This window comes from Telopea speciosissima, chromosome 5 (genome assembly GCF_018873765.1).
Source record: "Telopea speciosissima isolate NSW1024214 ecotype Mountain lineage chromosome 5, Tspe_v1, whole genome shotgun sequence".
Classification (NCBI taxonomy): domain Eukaryota; kingdom Viridiplantae; phylum Streptophyta; class Magnoliopsida; order Proteales; family Proteaceae; genus Telopea; species Telopea speciosissima.
The window spans coordinates 25,923,765-25,948,717 of NC_057920.1; the positions used below are offsets into that span (position 1 = coordinate 25,923,765).

The 24,953-nt window shown below is 39.1% G+C and overlaps 1 protein-coding gene across 1 annotated transcript; it reads right to left on the reverse strand.

Annotated features, from left to right (window-relative positions):
- Positions 1-1,347: 1,347 nt before the first annotated feature.
- Positions 1,348-23,774, reverse strand: LOC122662666 (50S ribosomal protein L19-1, chloroplastic-like). The gene is made up of 6 exons (XM_043858367.1): positions 23,447-23,774; positions 22,619-22,753; positions 22,253-22,449; positions 22,027-22,113; positions 21,820-21,953; positions 1,348-1,692 (listed from the first exon to the last, which is right to left on the reverse strand). Exons 1-6 carry the CDS (start codon positions 23,562-23,564, stop codon positions 1,587-1,589), a joined length of 777 nt encoding a protein of 258 aa, XP_043714302.1. The 5' UTR covers positions 23,565-23,774; the 3' UTR covers positions 1,348-1,586.
- Positions 23,775-24,953: the final 1,179 nt, after the last annotated feature.

The window sequence follows — 24,953 nt, forward strand, 5'->3', positions numbered from 1 at the left end:
GATAGACTGGTTTTAAGGAGAGAGAGAGGGGCAGCCGAATGGGAGAGGAGTATTTTTCAGTTGGATTTGAGTATTTTTTTCACTGATTTGAATTTCTTTAAAAATACAGATCCATCCAAATTTAGCTACGCCTTTACGCCCAGATTGCAATCCTACTATTTTCCCCTTTGTTTTTTTTCTCTCAAGTTGTAAGCTAGGATTTAGTCTTATAACCCCAGTAGTCATAGGTTGCATAAGCTACTTTTGAGGTGCTTGCTCTGCACCACCTAGAATTTCAGCATCTGCTTACCCCCTCCCCCCTTTTGGATTAAAGATTTTAAGGTGTTGACCATCCAGACCGGCTTAACGTCATGGAATGGGTGCCTCTCACTTGATAGATAGTCTACTACTAAATTAAACATATGACCATATGACATTCTTAATCATCACAACATTCCTGTAGCAAATTTTCCCGATAACCTTGTTGAGCTACGATGAGAAGACCCAGTTAATCTCAAAGCTTCCGTACTTCATCCCAAAACAGAAGCCTACTTCATAATTGGAAAACGAACACCATGAAAATATATGCCACTCAACCAAAGAAAGATGACGGAGAGCTGCTCGAAATGGGCACTAAATTTTTTTTGGGAGAGAGTTCAAACTGAATAGGAACAATAATCAATTTTAACTCGAATGGTTTGTAGGGGAACTCTACCTACTCTGATCCATGCAACACATGCAATTTCTTGTCTTGTCGATACACTGCAATTTGTATTTGAATTCCTTTTGTTACTTTCCTGAAAAAGATATTTCCACCTTCCCTCCGAGTCAAAGAATGATAAATCATTTCAAGGTAGTCTTCTGCTTAAACATAACCCAAAAAGAAATTATTGTATACCCTCTATTCAAAGAGAACTGAGTCTGCACGTAATGCTGATTCAGACTGTCTTTTGAACAGAGTTCGACCTCAGTGTTGCGATGTGGATATTCATTCTTCTTTTGTAGTTTGCCCTAATCAAGGGTAATCGATAATAGCTTTCGTTGGTGCTCAAATTTTGTGGACAAATTACTCTAGGCAACCTTTATAAACCAAAATAGATTTCACATGAGAACTGAGAATCAACTGTGTCATTTAGACAAGGGGCAACCCAGAACTATAATAACAACGGGTGATGCAAAATAACCTCTACATACAGATAATGACAGCCATAGAGCTTGGGCTTCACTCACCACTAAAGAAGAGCGAAGATGAAGATCATGGTCTATTTGGTCCCCACAAAAGGTGTGCAACCCCATTTCTGATAGAAACATAGAAACCCATCTAACAGTTCTAAGTTATGTAATACAACGAGTACAGGAGAATTCTAGAGAGACAATGTCAGGTTTCTTAAAAATTGTAAAACAAAATTTACTGTCTCAAAATAGTATAGCAAAAATTACCAAAATAATAAGCAACATTATCATATCAAGAAATACTGTAAATCAGTCAAAAAGTGCTTGCAATGCCCAACAAACCTGTTTACCGCAAACAAATGACCAAAACAGTTGGATGACAAAATTTATTTTGCTTTTCCTCTCAATAAATTCAACCATCAGGTACTCTAAAGCTAATGTTTCTTGAGGGCATTCATCTTGTCCCTGAGGTAGTAGAGTTTGGCCCTTCTCACTTTCTTCTTGTCCAGCACTTTAACCTCCTTGATGTTTGGAGAGTATCTGTCATCACCCATTAGTTGGCAGTTAGGGGGGAAGAAAATCAAGTGCTTCTTCTACAAGAAGAAGAAGAATTAGGGGAAGAGGAATAACAGCAACAACAACCAACTAAAACTAAGAACATTAAGCTCAGTGATAATAGTAGTAGGACTATGGCCCGAAGTTCAGACAACTACCGGGCAGTCTACTGGACAGGATCCTAAAATTTACCCAATTTATTGCTTGGAATTAATCATGTTGAGATTCAGATGGCTGTCCGGAGGAATCAGTTTTCTCATGTATCTACAATAGTAAAACTCAATGAATTTTAGATCTAATTCCTGCTTGGATAATGTTCAAAGAGCAAAAGTACTCTTGCAATTATCTAAACAAAAACTGTATGTTGGAATCACAAATTAAGAAGTTCCAATTATAATATCTCTTCAATGAGAGACTGGAGTGGAGAAAAACAATACTGCTTAAATATGAGGAGCTACTGCAAAACAAAGAGAGAGGGCTATTGTAATTAGTGTAGCCATTAGCATAGGAACTGAGATGTGAACCACATCAAATTGTGCAGTAGCACTTCCATGGACCGTGGAAGCCTAGACCAGGACAAACAAAGTCCAATTTTAGTTTTGGTCCAGTAGGATATTTAGAGGTTTGATTATTTTTTTGAGATTACGCAATTTTTATTTTATGAAAAGTACGATAACGTAGGAGATTGGTTTCCTGGTTTGAGGTAGTTAGCCTAGTTTACTACAGTTTCTACTTTATAATACATATAGGAGTCTTTCTTTTCTCATTTGTATTCATGTAATGGATGGAGATTATTAAAGAAGTTGAATGGAATGAAATATTGAGTTTTTTGGTTTCAGTGTGTGCCAATGTGGCCTGGGCGGCTTGGCTGTCGTCCCCTCCTCCATTCTTATTTCTTCCTCCTTCCTTCCCTATCCAGTGAGTTTATATCTCAACTTCCACTTTCCCAGTTCCCTTCTTTCCCCTTTTCATGCTTCCTCATTTCACCTTTCCTTATTTCTTGCTGGTCTACCTGTTCTGGGCAGTAGGTGCAGCCCAATAAAGCGGAATCACTTCGTATCACCTCCTTTCACCCTCAAATTTGGGAGGCAGCAATCAGTACACTTAGGGAAACCCCATCCTAACAAACTTGGGCCTAGAGCTTGCTCGACTTGAAAGTTGCAGAACCGATTTTGAATCTGGTTCTCAACTTACCATCAGTTCCTTATTCCAGATCTAACCCTTTGATTGTTAGTTGATTTTTGAGAATGATTCTTGTTGGTTCTAATAGGGTAGGGGATTGCAAAACATATTCTAGAATCTTGTGGCATTTGGATTTAAGATGGGAGAAGTTTCCAATTGCATATTTCGCATCTGGTTTGGTCAGTGCACATGGTAGGGAAATCATGAGGAAGAACAAAAAATATTCTATTGACTGTCACCATAACAAATTCTTTCCCGTTTAACCCCTCCTTCCTTTACTCTATAACAACTCAGCCTTATCACAACTAAATGGGGTCGGCTACATGGATCCTTGCCCTCTAATCAGCTCTATTCGAGGTCATACTTGATACAAGGCCTAAGCTATGCATGTCTTTCCTCACCACTTCTCCTAGGGTCATTTTAGGTTTGGCCCCTGGCTCTTTTAGTTCCTACAATCTGAATCAAATCACTCCTCCATACTAGAGCATCCAAAAGGGCTCTGTTGAACATGGCCATACGACTTTCTCATAGCTTATCATGTATCGGAGCTACTCCCAAATCAGCTCTAATATGATCATTCCTTACATTATCATTCTTAGTTTTGCCACTTATTAATCTTAACATCCTCATCTCCGCTATACTGAGTTTATTTATATGATGCTTCTTAATGCCCAACATTCTGCACCATACATCATAGCCAATCGTATGACTGTCTTATAAAATTTGTCTTTCAGTTTAAAAGAATGCGTCAATCATACCACACTGCGTTAATCATACCACACTTCGGACATACCTCTCCACTTCATCTATCTTATTTTAATTCTCTGTGAAACATCATCCTCTATATCACCTTTATTTATGAAGGAGGCCAAATACCTAAATAATCACTTTGTGGAATCTCCCTCTCATCAATTTTCACCACCTCATTATCCGTCCTAGTGTAACTAAAGTTACACAATACACACCATATACTTTGTCTTCATTCTACTTATCTTAAAACCTTTTGATTCCAAGGTTGATCACCATAACTCCAACTTGGTGTTAATCCCTACTATTGTCTCATCCACCAAAACAATATCATCAGCAAAAAGCATATACCAAGGAATCTCATCTTTAATGTCTCTAGTTAAATCATCCATGATAAGCACAAACAAATAAGGGCTTAAAGTTGATCCTTAATGTAACACAATTGTAATTGGAAATTCACTACCTTGACCTCCCACAGTTCTTACACTAGCCACCACACCATCATACATATCTTTAATTATGTCCACATATTTACTTGAAACACTTCTCTTATTTAGCACTTGCCAGATTAATTCTCTAAGGACTCTGTCATAAGCTTTTTCTATGTCAACAAAGCCCATATAGAGATCCTTCTTGCATTCTCTATATTTTGTCGTAAATCTCCCAAGTAAATAGCTTATGTAATAGTAGTTTCTTGCCTCAGGTGGGTTTCAATAACCCTCTCCCATAATTAGTATGACTCATTAGTTTTATGCCTCTATAGTTATTGCAACTCTGAATATCACGATTATTTTTGTAAATCGGAACCATAGTGCTTCTCCTCCATTCATCTAGCATTTTCCTTGTGCTCATAATCTTATTAAACAACTTGGTTAGCCAAGATAAACAACAGATTCCTAAATTCTTTTATACTTCTATTGGGACCTCATCTGGGCCTTGCCTACTTTCATCCTCCTTAAAGCTTCTTTTACTTCAGACACCCTAATTTTTCATATATCTATGACATGTGGTGTCTTGATGGGTAATGTAGTCTTCCAAGACATTATTACTCGAAGTGTCTTCATTTAGTAGGCTGCAGAAATAATTGTTCCATCTCTCCTTAATTTCCTAATCCTTTATTAGTACTTTACCATCTTCACTTTTATTCTTTCTAGCCCTTATTTTATCTTTCATTAGTTTACCCCTGATCAATAAATACTTAAGTCTTTTCGTATCCTGTCCCTCTTCATCTCCCTTAGTTGCCCTTTAAATTTCTGGTTATTTACCAAACTGTCATTCCCTTTTAAAACTTGGAGTCTTGTTGATTAGGTGGGACCATAAGCGATCCAAACGAGGGTTTTGCGAACCTCGGATTGCATAACCTCTCTAACCTCACGATAAGAAAAGATTGATTGCATCCAATCACTCACAAGGATGGAGACTTGACTCAACTATTCTCTGCAGTTTTCTTTAGATACTTTCAGATATTTTCATCCTGTAATCCACCTCTAATTCCAGATGACTATCTAGTGTAATTCTTGAGGGATCACAGAATAAGAAAACAAATCTCTTTGGCTGCATCCTTTTCTTCTGAAAAAATCCTTGCTGTGGTTCGAGCCATACCCCCACCACATGCTCCCAACCCAATGGATCTCCCAACCTTACTCTAGCAGAAATGCTGGAAAACTGTAGATGCAGATATAGTACATATTTTTCCAAGCTTTTTTCAAAAATGAGTAACTGCCTATCCATAAAATCAAACCCTTGGGTACCAATAGTGGAAGAATTCAAGGCTCACTGGGTCACAAGCAAGCCCCACACTTGCCAATATCATTGTGCGATAGATCTGGAAAATAAGGAGCAAGGTTAACATGGATCCTATAACATGTAGAAATCCACCATAGTAGACTGGAAGATCTGACTTCTGCACCTTCCACATACAGCATGATCTGGACCACAGTTTGAAGCCTTAAATTACATACTCCTGGAGTCGCACTCTTAAGCAGTGAAGGAATGATATTCCAAGTAGTGGTGCCTTTCTGAAGGCATACAAAAAAGCTTCCACACATTGATAAGAGTTGCATACTCCTGGAGTCGCACTCTTAAGTAGTGAAGGAACGATATTCCAAGTAGTGGTGCCTTTCTGAAGGCACATTGATAAGAGTTGCATACTCCCCCCACCCCACCCCACCCCACCCCACCCCTCCCTTTTTCTTTTTTTGTCTGCTGTTTATCTAAGAGAAACAGGTAACCAAACCAAAGCTAGTAATCCACACATTGATAATGCCAGCTCAATAGCTGTCTTGGTTAACCAATGGAAGCCATCTTCAATGGCACTTCTAGACTTCCGATCCTCCTGAATGCATTGTCAGTAACCTTCCTGAGGGGGACGGGTAACATTAAGATTGTTGATGAAGGCAAACCTAGAATACCAGAGTTTACCAAATACACAAAAAAATTGGCAACATAGCAATAAAAACTATCATAAAAATAGACATTGCACATCATAGTTATCAAGGCGTCGCCATGGCGTCCAGGCTCCTTAGACGCCTTGGGCGCCAGCCATGGCAGGCGCCTTTCGCCAAGGCAGTGTCGCCTTGAATTTTGACCCTCTAAAACGCCATGGTCGCTTTTCCGCCTTGATAACTATGCTGCACATTACTATTGGCAATTATCATCTTTTGTTAACAAAAAAGGCAGTTTCAGATAAAAATTGTAAGCAAGAAGTTTCAAAACCATGGTAACAGAAGATCAGTAACGACCATAAAAGCAGAAATGTATTATAATTGACAACAATAATTTTTAGTTATGAGAGGCATTGAAATCAATATTAGGAAAAGAAACTGTCCTTTATGTTCACAAAGACAGCAGTTGCATGCCAAATGCAAACTATTGCACTTGCATGCACATGTAATATAAAGATGGTAAGATTCTGCAATCTTATTGGTAGAAGAATTTGAAAATTTTCTTCCAGGAATCATTATGAAAAGAGCATTGTTAATAGGCGTAAGTATACACTACTTTGGCTCAGACACTAAAGTTTTCTAAAATTTAGGAAGGACTTGAGCTTAGACAACTTTTACAGGGTGAAGAATTAAGATTTTATAAATGTTAGAAAAGAGAAAAATTATATTTATTAAATATAATTTTAAAAATAAATATATAAATATTTATATTTGTGTACAGGCATCAACATTATGTGTTTCGTACACCAAAAATAAAAATGAATGTCCGACAATGATAGGTATCTTGCATTGAGATTAGTGCATTATGATGCATTGTCCTGGGTTCCTATTAGTACATTATGATGCATTGTACTAGGTTTCTAACATCTTTTAGTTCATATTAAGTGTATAGAACAGAATATTGTTCTGCATCACAAGAATCTGTGGAGCGTTGGGATCCCACTTGTGCACAAGGCAATCATTAAGAAGACTCCATGCAACATTGGCCAGATTGCAGCAAATGGAATGTCCTTGTAACCTGTTCAAATGCACAAGTGCCAGCAAATGAAGTGTCCTTGAACCATTTTTTTTAACTTTTTCTACTGAATTGGTCTCAAATTAACGTCAAAAAACAAGTTTGTTTACGTCTGACGTATTATACGCAATCGAGTTTTTTTTTTTTTTGTAATGAAAAAAAAAAAGGAATATTTTGAACTTGATGTTTAACTTTATAAAAGGTGGGAAGCTGCATTTGCATAACCCTACTTTTAATAAGTATTTTTTAATTTAAAAAGGTGACAGGCTGATGTCACTGTTTCTCGAAAAGATGCATGGAAAGCACTTCGCTATCCCTACTTTCAATATTCAAATCTCACATGACTTTTAAAGGCAACTTTATTGCCCCCATTCCATGTGTGTGAGTTAATGCCTCAAAGGTGGTTGCCTGGAACAAAGTTTGGCATCTAGGAGAAACTAACACACACTCTCATAATCTGGCCAGTAGGGAGAGAAAAGGGGGCCCAGACCAAAGTCTATATACTTTTTGTAAATGAGGCTATAATATTCAGGTCTCTGGCCGAGATGAACCAGAAAAACTAGCAAAACCCCAACTACCACCTCCCATCTAAAAAAAACAAAAGCTGTGCTGAGCCAGCAGAATAGGGAATCTTTTGTAATTTCGTATACCAACTTTGAAGATAGCACCAGGGATCTACGCTGATCCATCCGCCAACGCAACATTGCTAAGTGCCAACTTTGTTTGGGAAAACAATGAATAGAAAAAGTGAGTCCAACCATTATAACAGGGAAAAACTTTGCCTCAAAATCTACTCTCACATGGCCGAGAATCCTGATCAGAATCCAAAGGACTTATGGGCCCATAATGGACCCTATATGAATCCAACTTGGTATCAAATGTCTGATTCACCTCATGGGCCCAAGTGGGTTTGAAAAAACATAGTAAGTGAAACAAAAATAACAACAAAGAATACAAGTATTTAATGCCGTTTTTTGGGTCCCCTACTTAAAAATCTAAACCTTTAAAACATCTACTGTTTGTTTTCGTTTTTTGCCATTCTTGAAATGTTTGACATTTTTTTTTACCGTCCCGTTTAATTTCAAAGCGATTTTAAATATGCTGTCCCAAACAAAACTGTTTTGCAATTCCCGTTATAACTAACTATGGGCATGCCAGTCCTGCCATGATATTGCTACTGCATCAACTCTCCTCCTCTGAAAAGAACTTAACTCAGTCGAGTTTGGATAAGAACCAAGGATACTATTTGAGTCAACTATTTGGAGGAGAAATGATCTGATTGTCCGCTTGAGCTTAATTGTCAGGAGGTCTTTGGCAAGAAGAAGTTTTAACTTAAGTCCACCGTGCTTTAAGAGTAAGTATTCGCACCACCACAATGTTGTACCTTTTTGTCAAAGAAGTGTAGAACCACGGTCTCGCAAGGAGGATGTGACAGACCTTCAAAGGTAGGTCATATTGCACTACATGGATTAATCCACCGATTGAATATGTGTGTGTTTCCAATCGTTGATCTTAAGTTTAGGGGTGTTCACTAAGCAACCTTCTAGGGGTTAAGATGTAGCTCCGTCTTCAAACCGAGCTTACGAACGACGTCCCCAAAAATGACGGTGGTACAACTACCACTGTCAATTACCATAGTGCACAGACTGTCATTACATCTCTCTCTGGTTTGGAAAATACTGTTGTCCAAACTGTACAACTACCACTACTGCTCTCCATCACTATCACTGCCGTTGACCTCATTAGGTTCACACTCACACTCTGCCTCCAAATATACGATCTTGTTCTTCTGTTGTTTTTCCAAAGTAGCCATGGAATCTTCCTTATCGGCAAAAGCAACCAAACAATGAGGACACCGAGTAGAAAAGTACATGTACCCTTTACATGTAAAATACTGTAGTTCAGTCCTTGGCTTTGGGGGAGGCCTATCAGAACCCCGCGCACGAGGCAAAGAATAAGGGCTTTTGGCTGTGATGACGCCATTGAAGGACCACTGACCTGTGGTTTGCTGAAAGACTTCTTTAGCGGAGAAGGTTGCTTGCTAGTGCTATCACCCCTAGAGAAGGCATCTGGAAAGTTCCTCCAATTGTAAGGCCTCTTTAGACTTTCCTCTACCTGACATGCTACTAGTACGACATCCTCCATCATAAGCGGCCGACTGGAAGCCAATGCAACATTGATCTGAGGGTGCAAGCCATTCTGAAACTATGCCGCCAACCCCTATTCATCCTACTCAAGGTTCAAGGTTTCGGGTTTCAAGCAGGTTTCGATCCTACCCGAAACTGAAACTTCCCAGGGTCTTGACCAAAACCTGGTCGAAACCTGGGATTTTATCTGGGGCCAAAATTGAAACCTAGGTTTCGAGGCCCAGAAAATAGTTTTTGACCCTTTTTTGTGCTGCCTATTTTTACCATTTTACACCTAATCCATGAATTAGTTTCACAAAAAAAAAAAAAAAAACACCCAAAATGGTACTTGTGGATTGGACCAAAGTTTGCTAGTGTACGATGAATGTTGTTGTACACTTTAGCCCTATTATAACCGCTGACTACATATAATTTAGCTACTGGAAATGTATATGAAACAATGCAGACCTGCAATTGTGATCAGTAGAGAGGAAGAGGGGAGAAGATGGAGAAGGAGAAGAGAAGAGGAAGATGGAGAAGAGAGATCGATTGGGAGAGCAAGGAAACCTCCCTCACGATTCTGATTAATTAATTGAATCGTGAGGAGAGGCAATATTATTTATAATGACTTAACCACATTACAAGAGTAAATACCCAAACTACCCTTAGAAAATAAACTAGAAACATAAATAAGATATAAATCAAACCAAACACCCCCAGACTACTAATTCTAATCGACATCCTTAACACTCCCCCTCAAGCTGGAGCGTAGACATCACCAAGAACCAGCTTGGAACAACCATCCAAGAACTGAGGTCGAAACAAGGCCTTCGTAAACATATCTCCAAGCTGAAACCGTGAATGAACAAAAGGAGTGACAATGAGCTTCTTCTAAACAGCATCTCGAACAAAATGACAATCAACTTCAATGTGTTTGGCCCAAACAAGGTTGTTGGCAATGTCAATAGCAGCCTGGTTATCACAGTACATCTCCATGGGCTGATCACTGGAATAACCAAGCTCAATAAGGAACGAACAAATCCACATCAACTCTACAGCAGTATGAGCCATGGCTCTGTATTCAGCCTTAGCACTGGAATGAGCTACAGTCGTCTGCTTCTTGCTCTTCCAAGTAACCAAATTTCCTCCAAAGAAGGTACAATAACCTGTGGTCGATCTTCTATCGCCATCAGAACCAGCCCAATCCGCATCAGAGAACCCAACCACGTTGGTAGCAGTGTACTAAAACTCGCGAAATTTCGGTCGAGATATCGAATATTTCGAGTATCTCAACCTGTCCGAAACGAAAAGCAAGTCCGATATGAAAAAATGCAATATTTCGAATATTTCAAAAATTTCGGTCATCTCGTTTCGAAAATTTCAGAAATTTCGATCATTTTTTGCATTTACACCCACAGAAAAAATACCATATTTCAACGAAAATTCAGTATCTCGGAAATTTCGGTCAAACCGAAACACTGAAACGAAACGAGATTTAGTACCATGGTCTTGGTAGGACCATGGCGACAATACACTAATCCCTTACCAGGAGCGCTTTTGAGGTATCTTAGAATGCGATAGGCAGCATCCCAATGTACTTGCTTAGGGTTCTGCATGAACTGACTAACAACCCCTACAGCAAAGGAGATATCAGGACGAGTAACTGTGAGATAAATAAGTTTACCAACCAGACGTCAATACTGATGTATGTCACCAAACTCTTTGTCATCAGAAGCACCAAACTCAATGTGGGGATCCATAGGAGTATCAATAGATTTACAACCTAACATCCCTATCTCATCAAGTAAATCAAGGAAATACTTTCTCTGGGACAGGCTAAGACCTCGAGAGCAGCGAACAACCTCAATGCCAAGAAAGTACCTGAGGCTACCTAAGTCCTTGATCTGGAAATTATCATGTAAATAAGCCTTCACCTATGCAATTCCAGAAGCATCATTACCAGTAACAATGATGTCATCAACATATACTGCAAGGATGACCACATTAGACCCCTGACGTCTAACAAAAATAGAGTGATCAGAATAGCACTGAGAAAACCCATAACCAGCCACAACACTGCTGAATTTATCAAACCATGCATGGGGAGACTGTTTTAGTCCATAAATTGCCTTATGAAGGCAACATACCCGGACACTATCCTCCCCCTGAACAACATACGCAAGAGGTTGCTCCATATATACCTTCTCCTGGAGATCACCATAAAAGAAAGCATCCTTCACATCCATCTGAAATAGAGGCCAATCAAGATTGACAGCCAAGGAAAGTATGATACAAATTGAATTTAAACGCACAACAAGAGCGAAGGTCTCAAAGTAGTCGACCCCATAGGTCTGTGTAAACCCTTTCGCAACCAAACGGGCCTTGAGCCATTCCACAGTTCCATCTGGATTGTACTTAACTGTATACATCCAACGACACTTAACAAGATCTTTACCAGGTGGTAGATCCTCTAATGACCAAGTCTTACGAGAGATCAAGGCATCCATCTCCACATCCATAGCATGTTTCCACCCCGGGTGAGACAAGGCAAGTGTATAAGAAGTGGGAACAAAGGTAGAGTGTAATGTAGTAGCAAAGGCACGGTAAGAAGTTGGGAGATGAGCAACAGAAACATAATTTGCCAACGGGAAAAGGGAACTATTTTGAGTACAAGTACGAGTACCTTTGCGCAAAGCAATAGGATGGTCATCAGCATCTAAAGGAGGATCCGCAGGCAAGAACTCAGCTGGTGGCGGTAGAGGGGCAGCAGCAACATTTTGAGGTGGCACAGGCGGTGACTGCTGTTGGGCACGACGGTGATAGACCTGCAGAGGATTGGCAACTAACGGAAGAGGAGGAACAGTAGTAACAACCGGACCAACAACACCAATATCAACAGTAAGATCAATATAATTGGGAGAACCAGGAAAATAAGGAGTATTTTCAAAGAAAGTCACATCAGTGGAAACAAATTGTTGGTGAGAAACAGGATCAAAACACCGATACCCCTTCTGGGTACGAGAATAACCAAGAAACAGACACTTGATAGCCCTTAGAGACAATTTATCAAGGCCAGGGCGAAGAATATTAACGAAACATTGGCAACCAAAAACTCGAGGAAGAGAGAAAACAGCCCGCTCTGAAAAAACAACATTAAAGGGAATTTGATCATGAAGAACCAAGGAAGGCATACGATTAATCAAGAAACAAGCAGTCAACACTGCATCAGCCCAATAGAGTTTAGGAACATTCATATGAAACATTAATGATCTAGTAATGTCTAACAAATGGCGGTTTTTGCGCTCCGCCACACCATTTTGTTGTGGTGTATAAGAGCAACTAGTTTGATGAAGAATGCCATTGTCAGAACAAAAGGAAAAAATCTCATGTTGAACCATTTCCAGAGCATTATCAGTACGTAAAATTTTCAAATGAACACCAAATTGAATACGAATTTCATTATAAAATTGTTTGAAAACGAAAACAAACTCAGATCTATCCTTCAAGAGGTACAGCCATGTCATCCGAGAATGATCATCAATAAAACTGACAAAATAACGAAAACCTAATCGACTCTTAACCCTACATGGACCCCAAATATCAGAATGGACTAACTAAAATAAAGAAGTACTCCTAGACTCTGGACACAAAGGAAAAATAGTTCGATGATGCTTGCCAAGCTCACAAGCTTCACACTCAATACGGGAGACAGATTTACAGCTAGGAACTAGATGTCGCAACTTGGATAAGGAAGGATGTCCTAGCCGATAGTGCCAATGTAATGGAGAAACACCAGAAGAAGTAGCAACAGCCGCTGTTGGAGAAGTTGACAAATCAAAATAATAGAGACCACCCTTCTCATGCCCGCCACCAATCGTTGTCCTCGTTGCAAGATCCTGAAAAACACAATGAGATGGATGAAAGGTTGTCGAGCAATTTAAAGATTTACTGACTAACAAACAAAAGATTAAGAGGCAGCCTAGGTACACGAAGAACATTAGTCAAGAAAAGATTAGAGGATAAGGGGATATCCCCATAACCAGTAACAGGAATAAAAGATCCATCAGCAATGGAAATCCGAGATGAAGTAGTAGACTGAGTAAAAGAGGAAAATAAATTAGGCTTACCAGTCATATGAGAAGATGTACTGGAGTCAATGACCCACGGAGAGGATGAAGAGGCGAAACAAAGTAGTACCTAAGTGGGCAAGAGTGGCTGTAGGAGTAGAAGATGATGCCTCTAGTTGTTGAACTTGTTGTAACAGTTGAGAAACCAGATCACTAGAAGTACTACCACCATCAGTAGGAGACCCATGATTAGTGTTAGAAAGATGCACAGAATCAGCCGCTCCATCAGAGACTGCGGCATTGGCAAACTGCTCTTGAGCCCATTGTGGTTTGCCATGTTTCAGCCAGCATTTTTCAACAGTGTGGTTAGGACGACCACAATGAGAACACCATCGAGAACCACCATCACTAGAAGATGAACCAGCAGGATTCAAACCAGCCCCTCGACCACCAGAAACAGCCCCACGGCCACGACCAGCTCTAGAACCACGACCACCTCGAGAAGAGATACCACCACCATGACTACGCCCTCCAGTAGAAATAAAATGGGCAGAATTATCCTTAGAGACAGGAGCTGCATCAGATTTGACCGTGGAAGGAGAAACAACCCTTTGTATGCGACAATAAGCTCCATTCATAGACAGGATCTTCTCACCAGTCAATAATTGGCTTTTGACTGACTGAAGATCAGAATCTAACCCAGAGAGGAACTTAGCAACAAGAAATTCAGAACGTTGAGCCTTAACCACAGCAGCATCAGTAGATATTGGCTGGTACATATTGAGCTCCTCCCACATGCCCTTCAAAGAGCTGTAGTATTCGCCAAGCGATTTTCCCTCTTGCTTGAAGGAGAAAAACTTTTCATACAAATCATAAATCCGTGAGAGAAAATAAACTCCCAGGAGAGACAAAATCGATTTTCACAGGGTTTTTGGAAAATCGATCTTAAATGGGGGTAGAGAATACTTCAACCATCAAACTTGCAGGCAGCCAAACTTTAGCACAGCAGGGAACCCTAGTCCTTCATCATAATATGACTAGGGTTCAGGCAATATAAAGCAGCATATGGTTGTTGTGGACCATGATAAGAGAGAACATAGAAATTCCTTCAAAACCGCAGGAGAGGGGAAGATCGTGGATCAGAATTGTAGCTTTGATACCATGAAACAATGCAGACCTGCAATTGTGATCAGTAGAGAGGAAGAGGGAAGAAGATGGAGAAGGAGAAGAGAAGAGGAAGATGGAGAAGAGAGATCGATTCGGAGAGCAAGGAAACCTCCCTCACGATTTTGATTAATTGAATCGTGAGGAGAGGCAATATTATTTATAACGACTTAACCACATTACAAGAGTAAATACCCAAACTACCCTTAGTACAGAAAATAAACTAGAAACATAAATAAGCTATAAATCAAACCAAACACCCCCAGACTACTAATTCTAATTGACATCCTTAACAGTATATATGCAATTAAAACACTCAAAACATAAATTGGGTTAGGGAAATACAAGTATACAACACTCGCCACTCAATACCACATGCAGTTTATTGGCAAGTCTAATCTACAAGTTGCGTATGATTGAAGATTTCATTGACGCTACTCCGAATGCAACACATGGTTTAAAGTATCAGTATCGGGTATCATATCGGAAGGGTGATTTTAAGAGATGCAAGATAAGTATGGAAATGATCAAGAAACATATGGAAATGCATAGGATGTATGCAAAATACAGTTTGAAGCATAAAACATTATAAATAAGTAATATGTAAAATATATAATGTATCAAAAGAAAAACAAGGTACGACGAGACGAGCATTCAATAGATTATATATAAAAGATGTGGTTTCTTACATGTACTAATACCAATTTTTTTAAAGGAATCATATCGGTACCTTAAAAATAAGATACGTATCGGTCAATATCAGCGGATACAAAAGGATACTTTAAACCGTGAACACATATGTATCCCATGACATATTTTGTGCCAAGTTGTTTTGATAGTCCATGACAACCCACCTATAGCCTCATCATCAACATACCGGATGTATCCCAACCTACGGAATGGCTCACAAAGATAGGAACTAGGTCGAGTCGGCACAAATGGTTGGGCCGGATACAAGAAGATGTTGTCGACGAAAGATGACCCAACACCTGTCCCATCCCCATACTCAGTGCTAGAGAATGAAGTAGAGATCCACCATAGCCACCAGATATTAACCCTTTATTTTTTCAAATTTTTGTTGCAGGAAAATCATATTTTTAAACCATAAAATTCAATAAATAATTTATCAACCTCAAAAATAATCCGTGAAGTAGTAGATCAAACCATTCTATCAACATATAAAAAATTGAACCAAAATTACTATTTCTATGTACTAATGCTTCCAAAAATTAGATTTGGGGGGAAAAACCATTACCTTCAAGCTCCAGTCACGCAAATCCAAGCTGTAGAACGGTGCAAAAAAGTGGGAAGAAATCAAGATATTTAAGTTTTTGGCAAAATCCCCAGGAGCAGTGTCAAAACCAGCGAAACAAGGAGGTCTATGACAGGTTATAATTGAAACCTGTGAATTATACATATAGTTCGACCAAAATCATGTTTTGGTTGAAACCTGTCGGAACATTGTCGAAAGTTGGACCAAACCAGTATCGACCCTTGGTTTCATTTCGGTTAGTGTCGAAACCGATATGTTTTGATCGAAACTTGAAACCATGATCCCACTTAAAATCAGATCAAGTGGCTAAGTAGTAAATTTTGCCACATATTCCCCAAAGGCCATACTATGTTGTTGCAATTATGCGAACTTAATGTGCATGTGTTGCTTGTAGTCACTAGACAGAAATCGACAGTTCATCACCTCACATTTCAGCCCAAGTATTTACCAACCCAATGCCTCGAGTCCAATTTTGTTGCTAGTAATTGATCCACCAGACTCGAACCATACCTTTCAGTTTGGCTTCAGCAAAAAAAATCTTCCTGACCTCAGTCAACCCAGTATCATCAGAAGAATGCCTCCAGTCAATGCGTGAACAATGAAGAAAATCACGATTGACCCTGTAGAGATTGAATGTATGGAATTTTTTTCTTTCACAACAGATCTTTAACGTCAAAATTTCGACGGTCATTAATCATGTCTGTCTTATTCAAGATAAGTGTTGGATCGTCAAACCAAGGCAGCTAATCGTCGATCAAGTGGGGATGATTCTCTTGTTCTACAAAATTCAAGGATGAGTTTTTTCAAACAAGGAAGGAATAATGCAGTTTTGATGCAATAGTTAGGCCTGTTTTGATAGTACTTGGTTATGGGCTTTTGTTTTAAATGTTTTTATTTGTAATGGGTTCAATTGTAAGGCCTAAATTTTAGGTCCATAAGTGATGTAGATTCATCATCGAAATGGGCTTATTTCTTTAGAAATAAGTCAAGGGTTGGGATATATATATGTTGGGCCTTTGATCCCAAGGGTTTTCTATGTAATAGGCCACTTTAATGGGCCTAAACTAGGGGTACATAGGTTGCATACGGGATTAGCCCAATACTTAGTTTATTTTTATGTTTTTTAATTGAACCGGTTCAAATTGGTTGCATCCAATTGGTTCAATTTAAGTGAATTAATTAAGTGTCTTTTATTTTAAGTTATTACGAACAATTAGGTCTTTTTATCTTTTAAAGTTTTAAGTTGTTTTAATTAGGTTCCCCCCTCCATGATTTAAGTGAGGGAAGAGTTTAAATTGTATTAGGACTTGGCCTATGGCCTTTTATTATAAAAGTTAAATCGTGGGAGGCTCCCCCACAAGTTTATGAAGTTAAAAAAATCGTATTACTGCCTAGTTGCTGCTGCTGCTCGTTGTGAGTGTATATCATTGTGGTTCTATCAAGGTGGAAAGGGTAGGTATCTCCTATGACTCCTTACGCCGTGACGGCAAGGAGGTTCTTCTCTGAAGGTGGTTCTATCCTTCTCCATTGCTCAATCCAGTAAGTTATTTTAATTTTCTGCATTTATCCTTCTTCTTCTAATCCTCTACAGCCTACCCTAATCACCCCCAATCGGTCTCCATTAAACCCTAAGTCTCTTAAACCCTAAATTCCCTATCCAGCCCTATTCCCCCATCAGTTTACAATCAGATTTTAACCACAGGTCCATTAGACCTCCCCTTCCACTCGACCTTAATTACAGCCTCATCCTAACACCTAAACCCTAATCCCCCTCATCTCTGTAAAACCCCAAAACCCTAAAATTTCCATTCAGCCATATCCAACCATCAAAACTTCACCCAACCTTGCCCGAATGCTCTTCCCTATCCTTGGAGAACTCGACCTAAAGCTCTGGTCCAAATTCTCACTCTAAACCCTAATTTCAACCTAAATTCTAAAACCCGAAACCCTAGCCCTAAATTTCTGAAATTTGAAATTTTGTTCAAACCTTCACTGTTAGCTTCCCCTAGACCTGCCTAGCATTACCATGTAAAAATTACCCCCATTCCCCCAAACCTATCCCTAGTTTTGACCTGAAACTACAATTCTGCCCTATTGCAACTGCAGAACCAGTAGCCCCTTGGTTCCTTTATTGTTAGATCCTGGATATTTGGCCTCTAGTAGGTCCTTTGCCTATCTAGAGCTACATTAATAAGGGTACACAAAATTAGAATTTTAAATAGGTCTCTATTAGTGGGGCCCATTAGCTATTAGTTAGGAAATTATCTTGTTAGATAAAGTTTATCCTATATTTCAGACCCAGTTGGGAAGAGGGATGAGATTAGTTTTGAGTCGGCTAAGGGCTCTTTCAAAAGCACATAATTTTCCCTTTTAGTTGGTCTTTTATTTCCTTTGATAGTAAGTCATTTAGGCTCTGTATGGCAACGTTTTTGTGTTTTTTAAGTGTTTTTGGGTCCGGCACAATTTTATGTGTTTCTGTGTTTTTTGAGCGTTTCTGGGTCCTGATATGCTGTATGGTAAGTTGGTAACACTGAAAAAAAAATGTTTCTGTAACTAAGAGAAAACACAAATCTGTATGTGTCGCACTTAACAGAATCATTTCTGTTGTCTACCCCCTTCTTCTTTGTCTTCTTCCTACCACCCCCACCCTTCCCTACCCCATTCTTCTTCCTGGAATCCCACCCTCTGCTACAACAACACTCCCCTGCAGTTACTCCCCCGAAATGGCATTTTCCGGCCACCATGATAGGTTCAACCAGTATATTCCTCACATCCAGCCATCCAGGACACCCCTGCAATCCCTCCCGCCCCACCCTTGCCCTCCTTCCCCAAGCGTACAGATTCCAATTCAGATTTCCGACCCGTCCAAAACATAGTTGTCAAGGCATTGCTTAGGCACCACCTAGGCGTCCAGGGGGATTTCTAGGTGCCTAGGCGGCTGCCGCCTTTTTTTAGGGCGCCTTGCATTGATTTAATCGGTATCAAACCAGGTTTTGACACTTATTTATGCCAAATATCATTTAATAAATCATTTAATTAAGATAGTATTCATAATTAAGCAAAAAAAACCCTATTTGAATCCAATTAAAAAAAATTTTAAAAATCAAATTCCAAAAGGACAAAAAGTCAACCCCCCAGTTCAAGAACAAAAATTGGATTTATGGCGGTAGGTGAAATTTTCAACTTTCTAATACTGAGGTTTTTCTTAAGTCTAAAAATTACATATATCTTAATATGGTAAAACATTGCCAAAAACCAAAAGTGCTACAAAATATTAATTTGTTTTGATATCTAAAAAAATATTTTCATTCAGAGTGATTTTGAGAACATTCGTGCACACCAAATAAGGTTTGGCCGGAAAATAACTCCTTCAATATTAATCAGAATTAAGCAATCTTGAATTTGTTGGAAAGCTGGTTTTGCGCTCTACCTAATACAAAAAATCTCATGTAAAAATTAAATAATTCAATCACTCAAATTTCTTAGAGAACAAGAGCATTTCTCTAAATTGAGAGCAAGTTAATTACTTATTGATAACATCATATTTTCTAAGAACAATATAATCCAAACGTGAGACTAGATGTATACCTGAAAATGACCAATTCCAAGAACATATAAACCAAATGTGTGTTTTAATTGTTTCACACATATAATTGATATATTAAAAAAAAATTACTAGAACGCGATTTAGGCCACCTAGGCGCTGCCTAAGCGCTTAGGGAGGACCTCGAACGCTTTGGAACGCCTGGCGCCTTGACAACTATGGTCCAGAACATGACTCCACCTCCCTTCGCCCCTAGTCTCAAATCGGAACTAGATCCTCTTCTTGAACCCAAGCACCCCCTCCTCAGTCTCTTGTGTCCATCTGATAGGGATTGTTCTAAGATATGAAGTGGAAGGAGAGAACAAGGATGGCGAAGACAGCGACAAAGCAGTTAATGCCCGAGCATTGCTCGGGAGTGAAGATCTTCCACCACTTCACGGATGCGTAGGCTACCAGCATCGCAAAGTAGAGGGGAACCATGGCATTGTTTTCCAGCATTAAAAAAGATGGAAAGATCAGATTTTGGAATAGGTTTCTCTCATTAATCATCCCTGAGTTTTAAGTCTTTTCTTCCACTGCTCAATTAAAGCCATATCGATCTTGTTCACCTATGACAAAAATTAGAAACAATGGAGAGAAACGGTTCAGATGTGATTATTTGAACTGAAGTAGTGCTCATTTTGAATTCTGGGTCTAGATTTTAGCTGGAAAGTAAGAACCTTCCCAGGTTCACTTCACCAAAAAAAAAAAATGTCGGAGCCCACCAATCAATCTCTTCAAGAGATCCATCCGATTGGAGGAATGGTTCACAAGTGAGTCTGAAGAGAATCTCAGCTTTCAATACTAATTAAGCCACCATGATTTACATTCTCCTTAATTTCAATGACTTCAATCCGTCGGTCTTGCTCTCCCCCTACACCCGATCTATTGGCACCATATAAAGGATTCTGTCAACCAACATGTCCATGACATTGACGATGTCTTTATGAGCTTTGACGGATTCAAGCAGCAAGGTTTACGCATGGAGAGTGGGGAAGGAGACGAGCCAGTAAAACAAAGAGGTGGATGTAATTGCAGGGCTACTGAGAGGTGTTGCTGGCGATAGCAACGACTGGTGTTGCAGCGGTGATGCATAGAGCCATGGAGAGAGCACCAAAGTGAAGAGAGAATGTCAGGTTTTAGGGCAAAAAAGGGAGAATTGCAGAGGTTACCGCGAGTGAAGAGAGACTGTGAGGTTTTAGGCAAAACATCACATATGTTATGTTTTTCATGGAAATTCCCAAAATACCCTCATTAACTTAGGTGGGCATGGTGTTTCTCCGAAAATTTGTAGAAGTGTTTCTCTAATGTGAGAAACATGATTTTGGTGTTCCTCAAATGAGGTCAAAAGTGTGCCAAGTGCCCGATTTGTTTCAAAAAAATAAATAAATAAACCGGACATACCATACAGTTTTTACCCCGTTTCTGTTCCAAAAAAGCAAAAAAACACTAAAAACACTTTTTAAGAAAATTACCATACAGAACCTTAATTAACTAGGGATTCTCCTTCTTAGCCTGCGCAGGAGGAGAGGTTATCTTATCAAGTATGGGTTATTAATAGGTGTTTAAGTCAGACTAGAATACCTTCCAAAGACTAATGGTCATGAAAGATTTTTAGTGTCTTAACTTTATCTTTATCTTTATATATATATATATATATACATTGTAATGACTGAACCACCCCCCCCCCCCCCGTTTTGATTAATTAAAAGATTATGACCCTCCCCAGACCCCGCAGTGGCAGGAGCCTCATGCACTGGGTAAGCCCTTTTTATTTGTTTAGTTAAAAACTAAGTGAGATCTCTCTCTATCTCTCTTCCCCATGTTTCTTGCTCTCTCCTCTCTCTTCTTCCCCTCACAACGATTCGGTTTTTTGGTTCTATTCTTTCTTCTCGCTTTTCTTCTCCTTCTCTTCCATCAATCTGACCCACCACCAGCAGAACCCCCTATTGGTCTGATCAGTTTGCCATATATGAATAAATGCCTATCTCGATAAAGAACAACTGCTGCTAGAAACTCAAGGAAAAGAAACGCGATGGGTAAAGATCATTCCCCACAAGAAGGAATAGAGAAAAATGCTGTGCTGGATGCATGCATAGGGATGCTGATGATAGAAGATGCCCAACTACTGAATCAAGGAAAGGAACAATAGTTCTGATTGACATTTTTCTTGTGCTGTAGACCTAACCATTCTAGTGTATTGGCATACATGATGCCATTATGTAAGAAGTTTTCCTCATGTCATCATATCTTCGACCCTTCTATATCTAACTTGATACATTTTTTCAGTCAGTTTGTCATATAATTAAAAACAATACAAATAATAATTTTACTGGTAAAATTATTCATTTATTCATTATATATAAATGTATAAAATAATGTATTTTCATACAGTGTCATTGGATCTGTTGATGCAGTGATTCCTGAGACATACACTCAGTAACTTGAGCAGAGAACAAGGTACTGAAAGGAACCCTAGTTGAAGAACAGTTAGATAACATATTTACTTACAAAGGAAAGACAGATTCCACCCCGACACCTGCCACGAGCCTCCTCAATCTAAATGTTGTATTTAGACCAGCATTACGCCGTGCTATAACAATTCCTTTCACAATTGAAGTACGCCTCTTGTTCTCGGGAACTTCCTGTTCATATCAGGATTAAAATAAAGAAAGCAAACTCAAAATTGACTCAACCAGAAAATTCATAATTTCATACCACTTTGAGCTGGATGATATAGCCAGGCCTTATATCAAGTATCTCTCTCTGTGTCCTCACTTCCTCCACTGCTTCTTTATCCAGAATCTATAAGGTAGGAACCTACTTATTAAAGATTAAAGGAAAGGAACGATGAACACCTTTTGTGTGTGTGTATGGGGGGGGGGGGAGCAAAAGGAATAATGCAGGACTTCATTCCAAGAAAATATGAAAAAACATGGCATGCCTGCATTATGTGCTTCGCTGTTTTATCGAGCCTTTTAAATTTGATGCGGGGAACCATGTCAGGACTAGCAGCAGAACCCACTTCTGAAATGGACTCCTTGGAATCGCCCATTGTTGCAATGTGTCTGACAAGAAAACTAGGACACTCCATTCCCTTCTTCAGCAGCCCATGCCTAGGGTTTCTGCACAACAAAGATACTGAAGGTAACTGTCATTACGAGATGTCAAAGAACCTGTTTGGAAGACAAATTTGGTTCACTTAAATGAAGTCAGAAGGATCATCACGCCACTTAGATCAAATATCAGAATTAATCAAGAAAATAATTTACCAGACTCGACTCAAAACACAACTGATGATAAACCTTACCAGAGTGAGTGGGTTGTGTGATGTGCGTGAGCATAGAAAGACTGGAGTATTCCTGGCAACATCTCATCCTCTGGAAGCAGCCCATAACATCTGATTGCTTCGTCCTCCGTAGCTCCAACAAATACTTATTTGCTTCTACAGCCACCAACAACAATTTCAAAAACCTTAATATCAAATAATTCAATAATTACAATAAAAAAGAACAGATTTTATGGAAAGGCACACAATATGGAATCTATGAATGGGCATCTAGTTCTGCCACATGGCAAGTTGGATGCGACTGAAATTTTATGGACAAATAGACCTCAAGGTCTCTTGCTCACAAGTCAAGTTTCAACCCAAATGGAATTGGTCATTTGGCAAAACAAAGCATGAAAAATCTGGGAATGCAAAGAGGGTGTACGGACTACCAAGATAGTTCATGGGATGTTATGCCAATACATGGAAGTGTTAATGATCAAATTTGAGTCTGAAATATGACATGTGGCCAATCCAAATCATTCCCTAGATATCTAATGGTCGGAATTGTCACATCAGCCTTCCAAATGGCAAAAGTAGGTATGCCTGTCCATATATTCCATATGGGCGAGAGTGAGACCGTCCATAAAACCTTGTGCCACAAGGGAAAAACCCCACAAAAACGCAACTCCAAGGACAATTGTGAATAATGCCAAACTGATATCACAAAAATGAAACCTCCAAACAACAACCACCAGAGATGTTCTAACAACATTGAGGCTTCTGATTTACCTAAATGAGCTATAAGAATCAAAATATATATTGCACCTTAAGCTCTAAATCTTATCCCAATGATTAGGTTCACGATACCTTTGCTTGAGGGCTCTTCTGTTCCAATAGAGAAATGTCTCAGTGCTGAAAGGCCTTGGTTTGCTTTACCACTCCGTAGTAAAGTGTTAAATTTCATTACATTTCCAAGTCGATTCATCTTCAAAATTCCGCAAGAGATGGTCCTTTATAAGAACAAACTAGTGAAAGAACAGGGATAACAGGAGGTGAAAAATATGTTAATCAGGAAGGGTTTTTCAACTGTTCAAAGGAGTTCCATGAGCTCCCACTTGCTCAATGGAGTAGTCAAGTAGAATTTCCATCATCACAGAGAGACATTTTCTGCACCAAGACAGTGCATAGTTAGTAAATATGGATACGGGGAAAAAAAAAAAGGGGAGGGGGGGGGGGGGAACAGATGCATTCAGGTATAAGACAGACTTGAAAGTTGAAACTCAATATTTTATAAAAATCTGGGGGTAAAAAACAGCTATGGCAAAAGGTTGGACATAGATAAGTCTGTTTAAAAAGGTTTTCACTTAATGGTCGGGAGCTAAAACATGGGGGTATATTCAGAAACAGGTGATATGTTCACTGTCCAGACTACAGTATCCAATAAACATCATAATAAGTTAAGGAATCATATCATTTTATCAAAAGAGAGAATACTTAATTCGGTTAAACTTAATAAAATAGACAAATTAAATCCAGGTCTACTTAGATAAGCCAATGACTCAAGAAATCAAATCTGCCCATCATTATTATTGAAAAGTATAAACAAGCAAAGCAGCTCCAAGCTAATCACACAAAAATAGATAAAATAAAAACATTACTTCAGAATATACACCTTATATGAATCGGGAAGCATTCTTTAGAAGCTCACCCCGAACTCATTAGTAGAGTTCTGAGTCACAGCGAACTTAAATTTAGAATTATGAAACAACAATAACATTTCAATTATAAGTCCTCCTCTAAACCTGGGATTGAATCACGTAAGTCGAGCTGCTATCCATCCAACCTTTGTACAGAAGGGGACTTCACAATCCACAGGTGATGAAATCTACTCAATCTATATGCATTAACATTCTGGGCTTCTTCATGCTATCTCCTAAATATATGGAATGGTATAATATGAAGAGGAACTTGTTTTAGATGTGGTCACCTGTCTAATTATCAGGAAAATACAAAATATGCTAGCACACTGGACAGCAGTGTCTCTGGACTGATATGGATATTTTGCATACCAGAATCCTATGTGAAAAGGCAGAATGAAAACAGAGAGAACAGCGTCCAGGTACCCAGTTAACCTAACCCAACAAGAGACTTGGAGGAGAATAGAGGTGAAATATTTGCATAATACCAACATTTAAAATAAGATGGGTTACCCAATCAAAATCAAATTATATCAAACACCCACTTATTTCTTCGGATTTAACCCCAATGCCTGATCAAGGTTGAGATTTAAGACCAGGAGAGAGAGAGGCGGAGTGTTTCGCCTTTCATTTGAGAGAGAGAGAGAGACATACCCCTTGAAATGGAGAGAATCCTT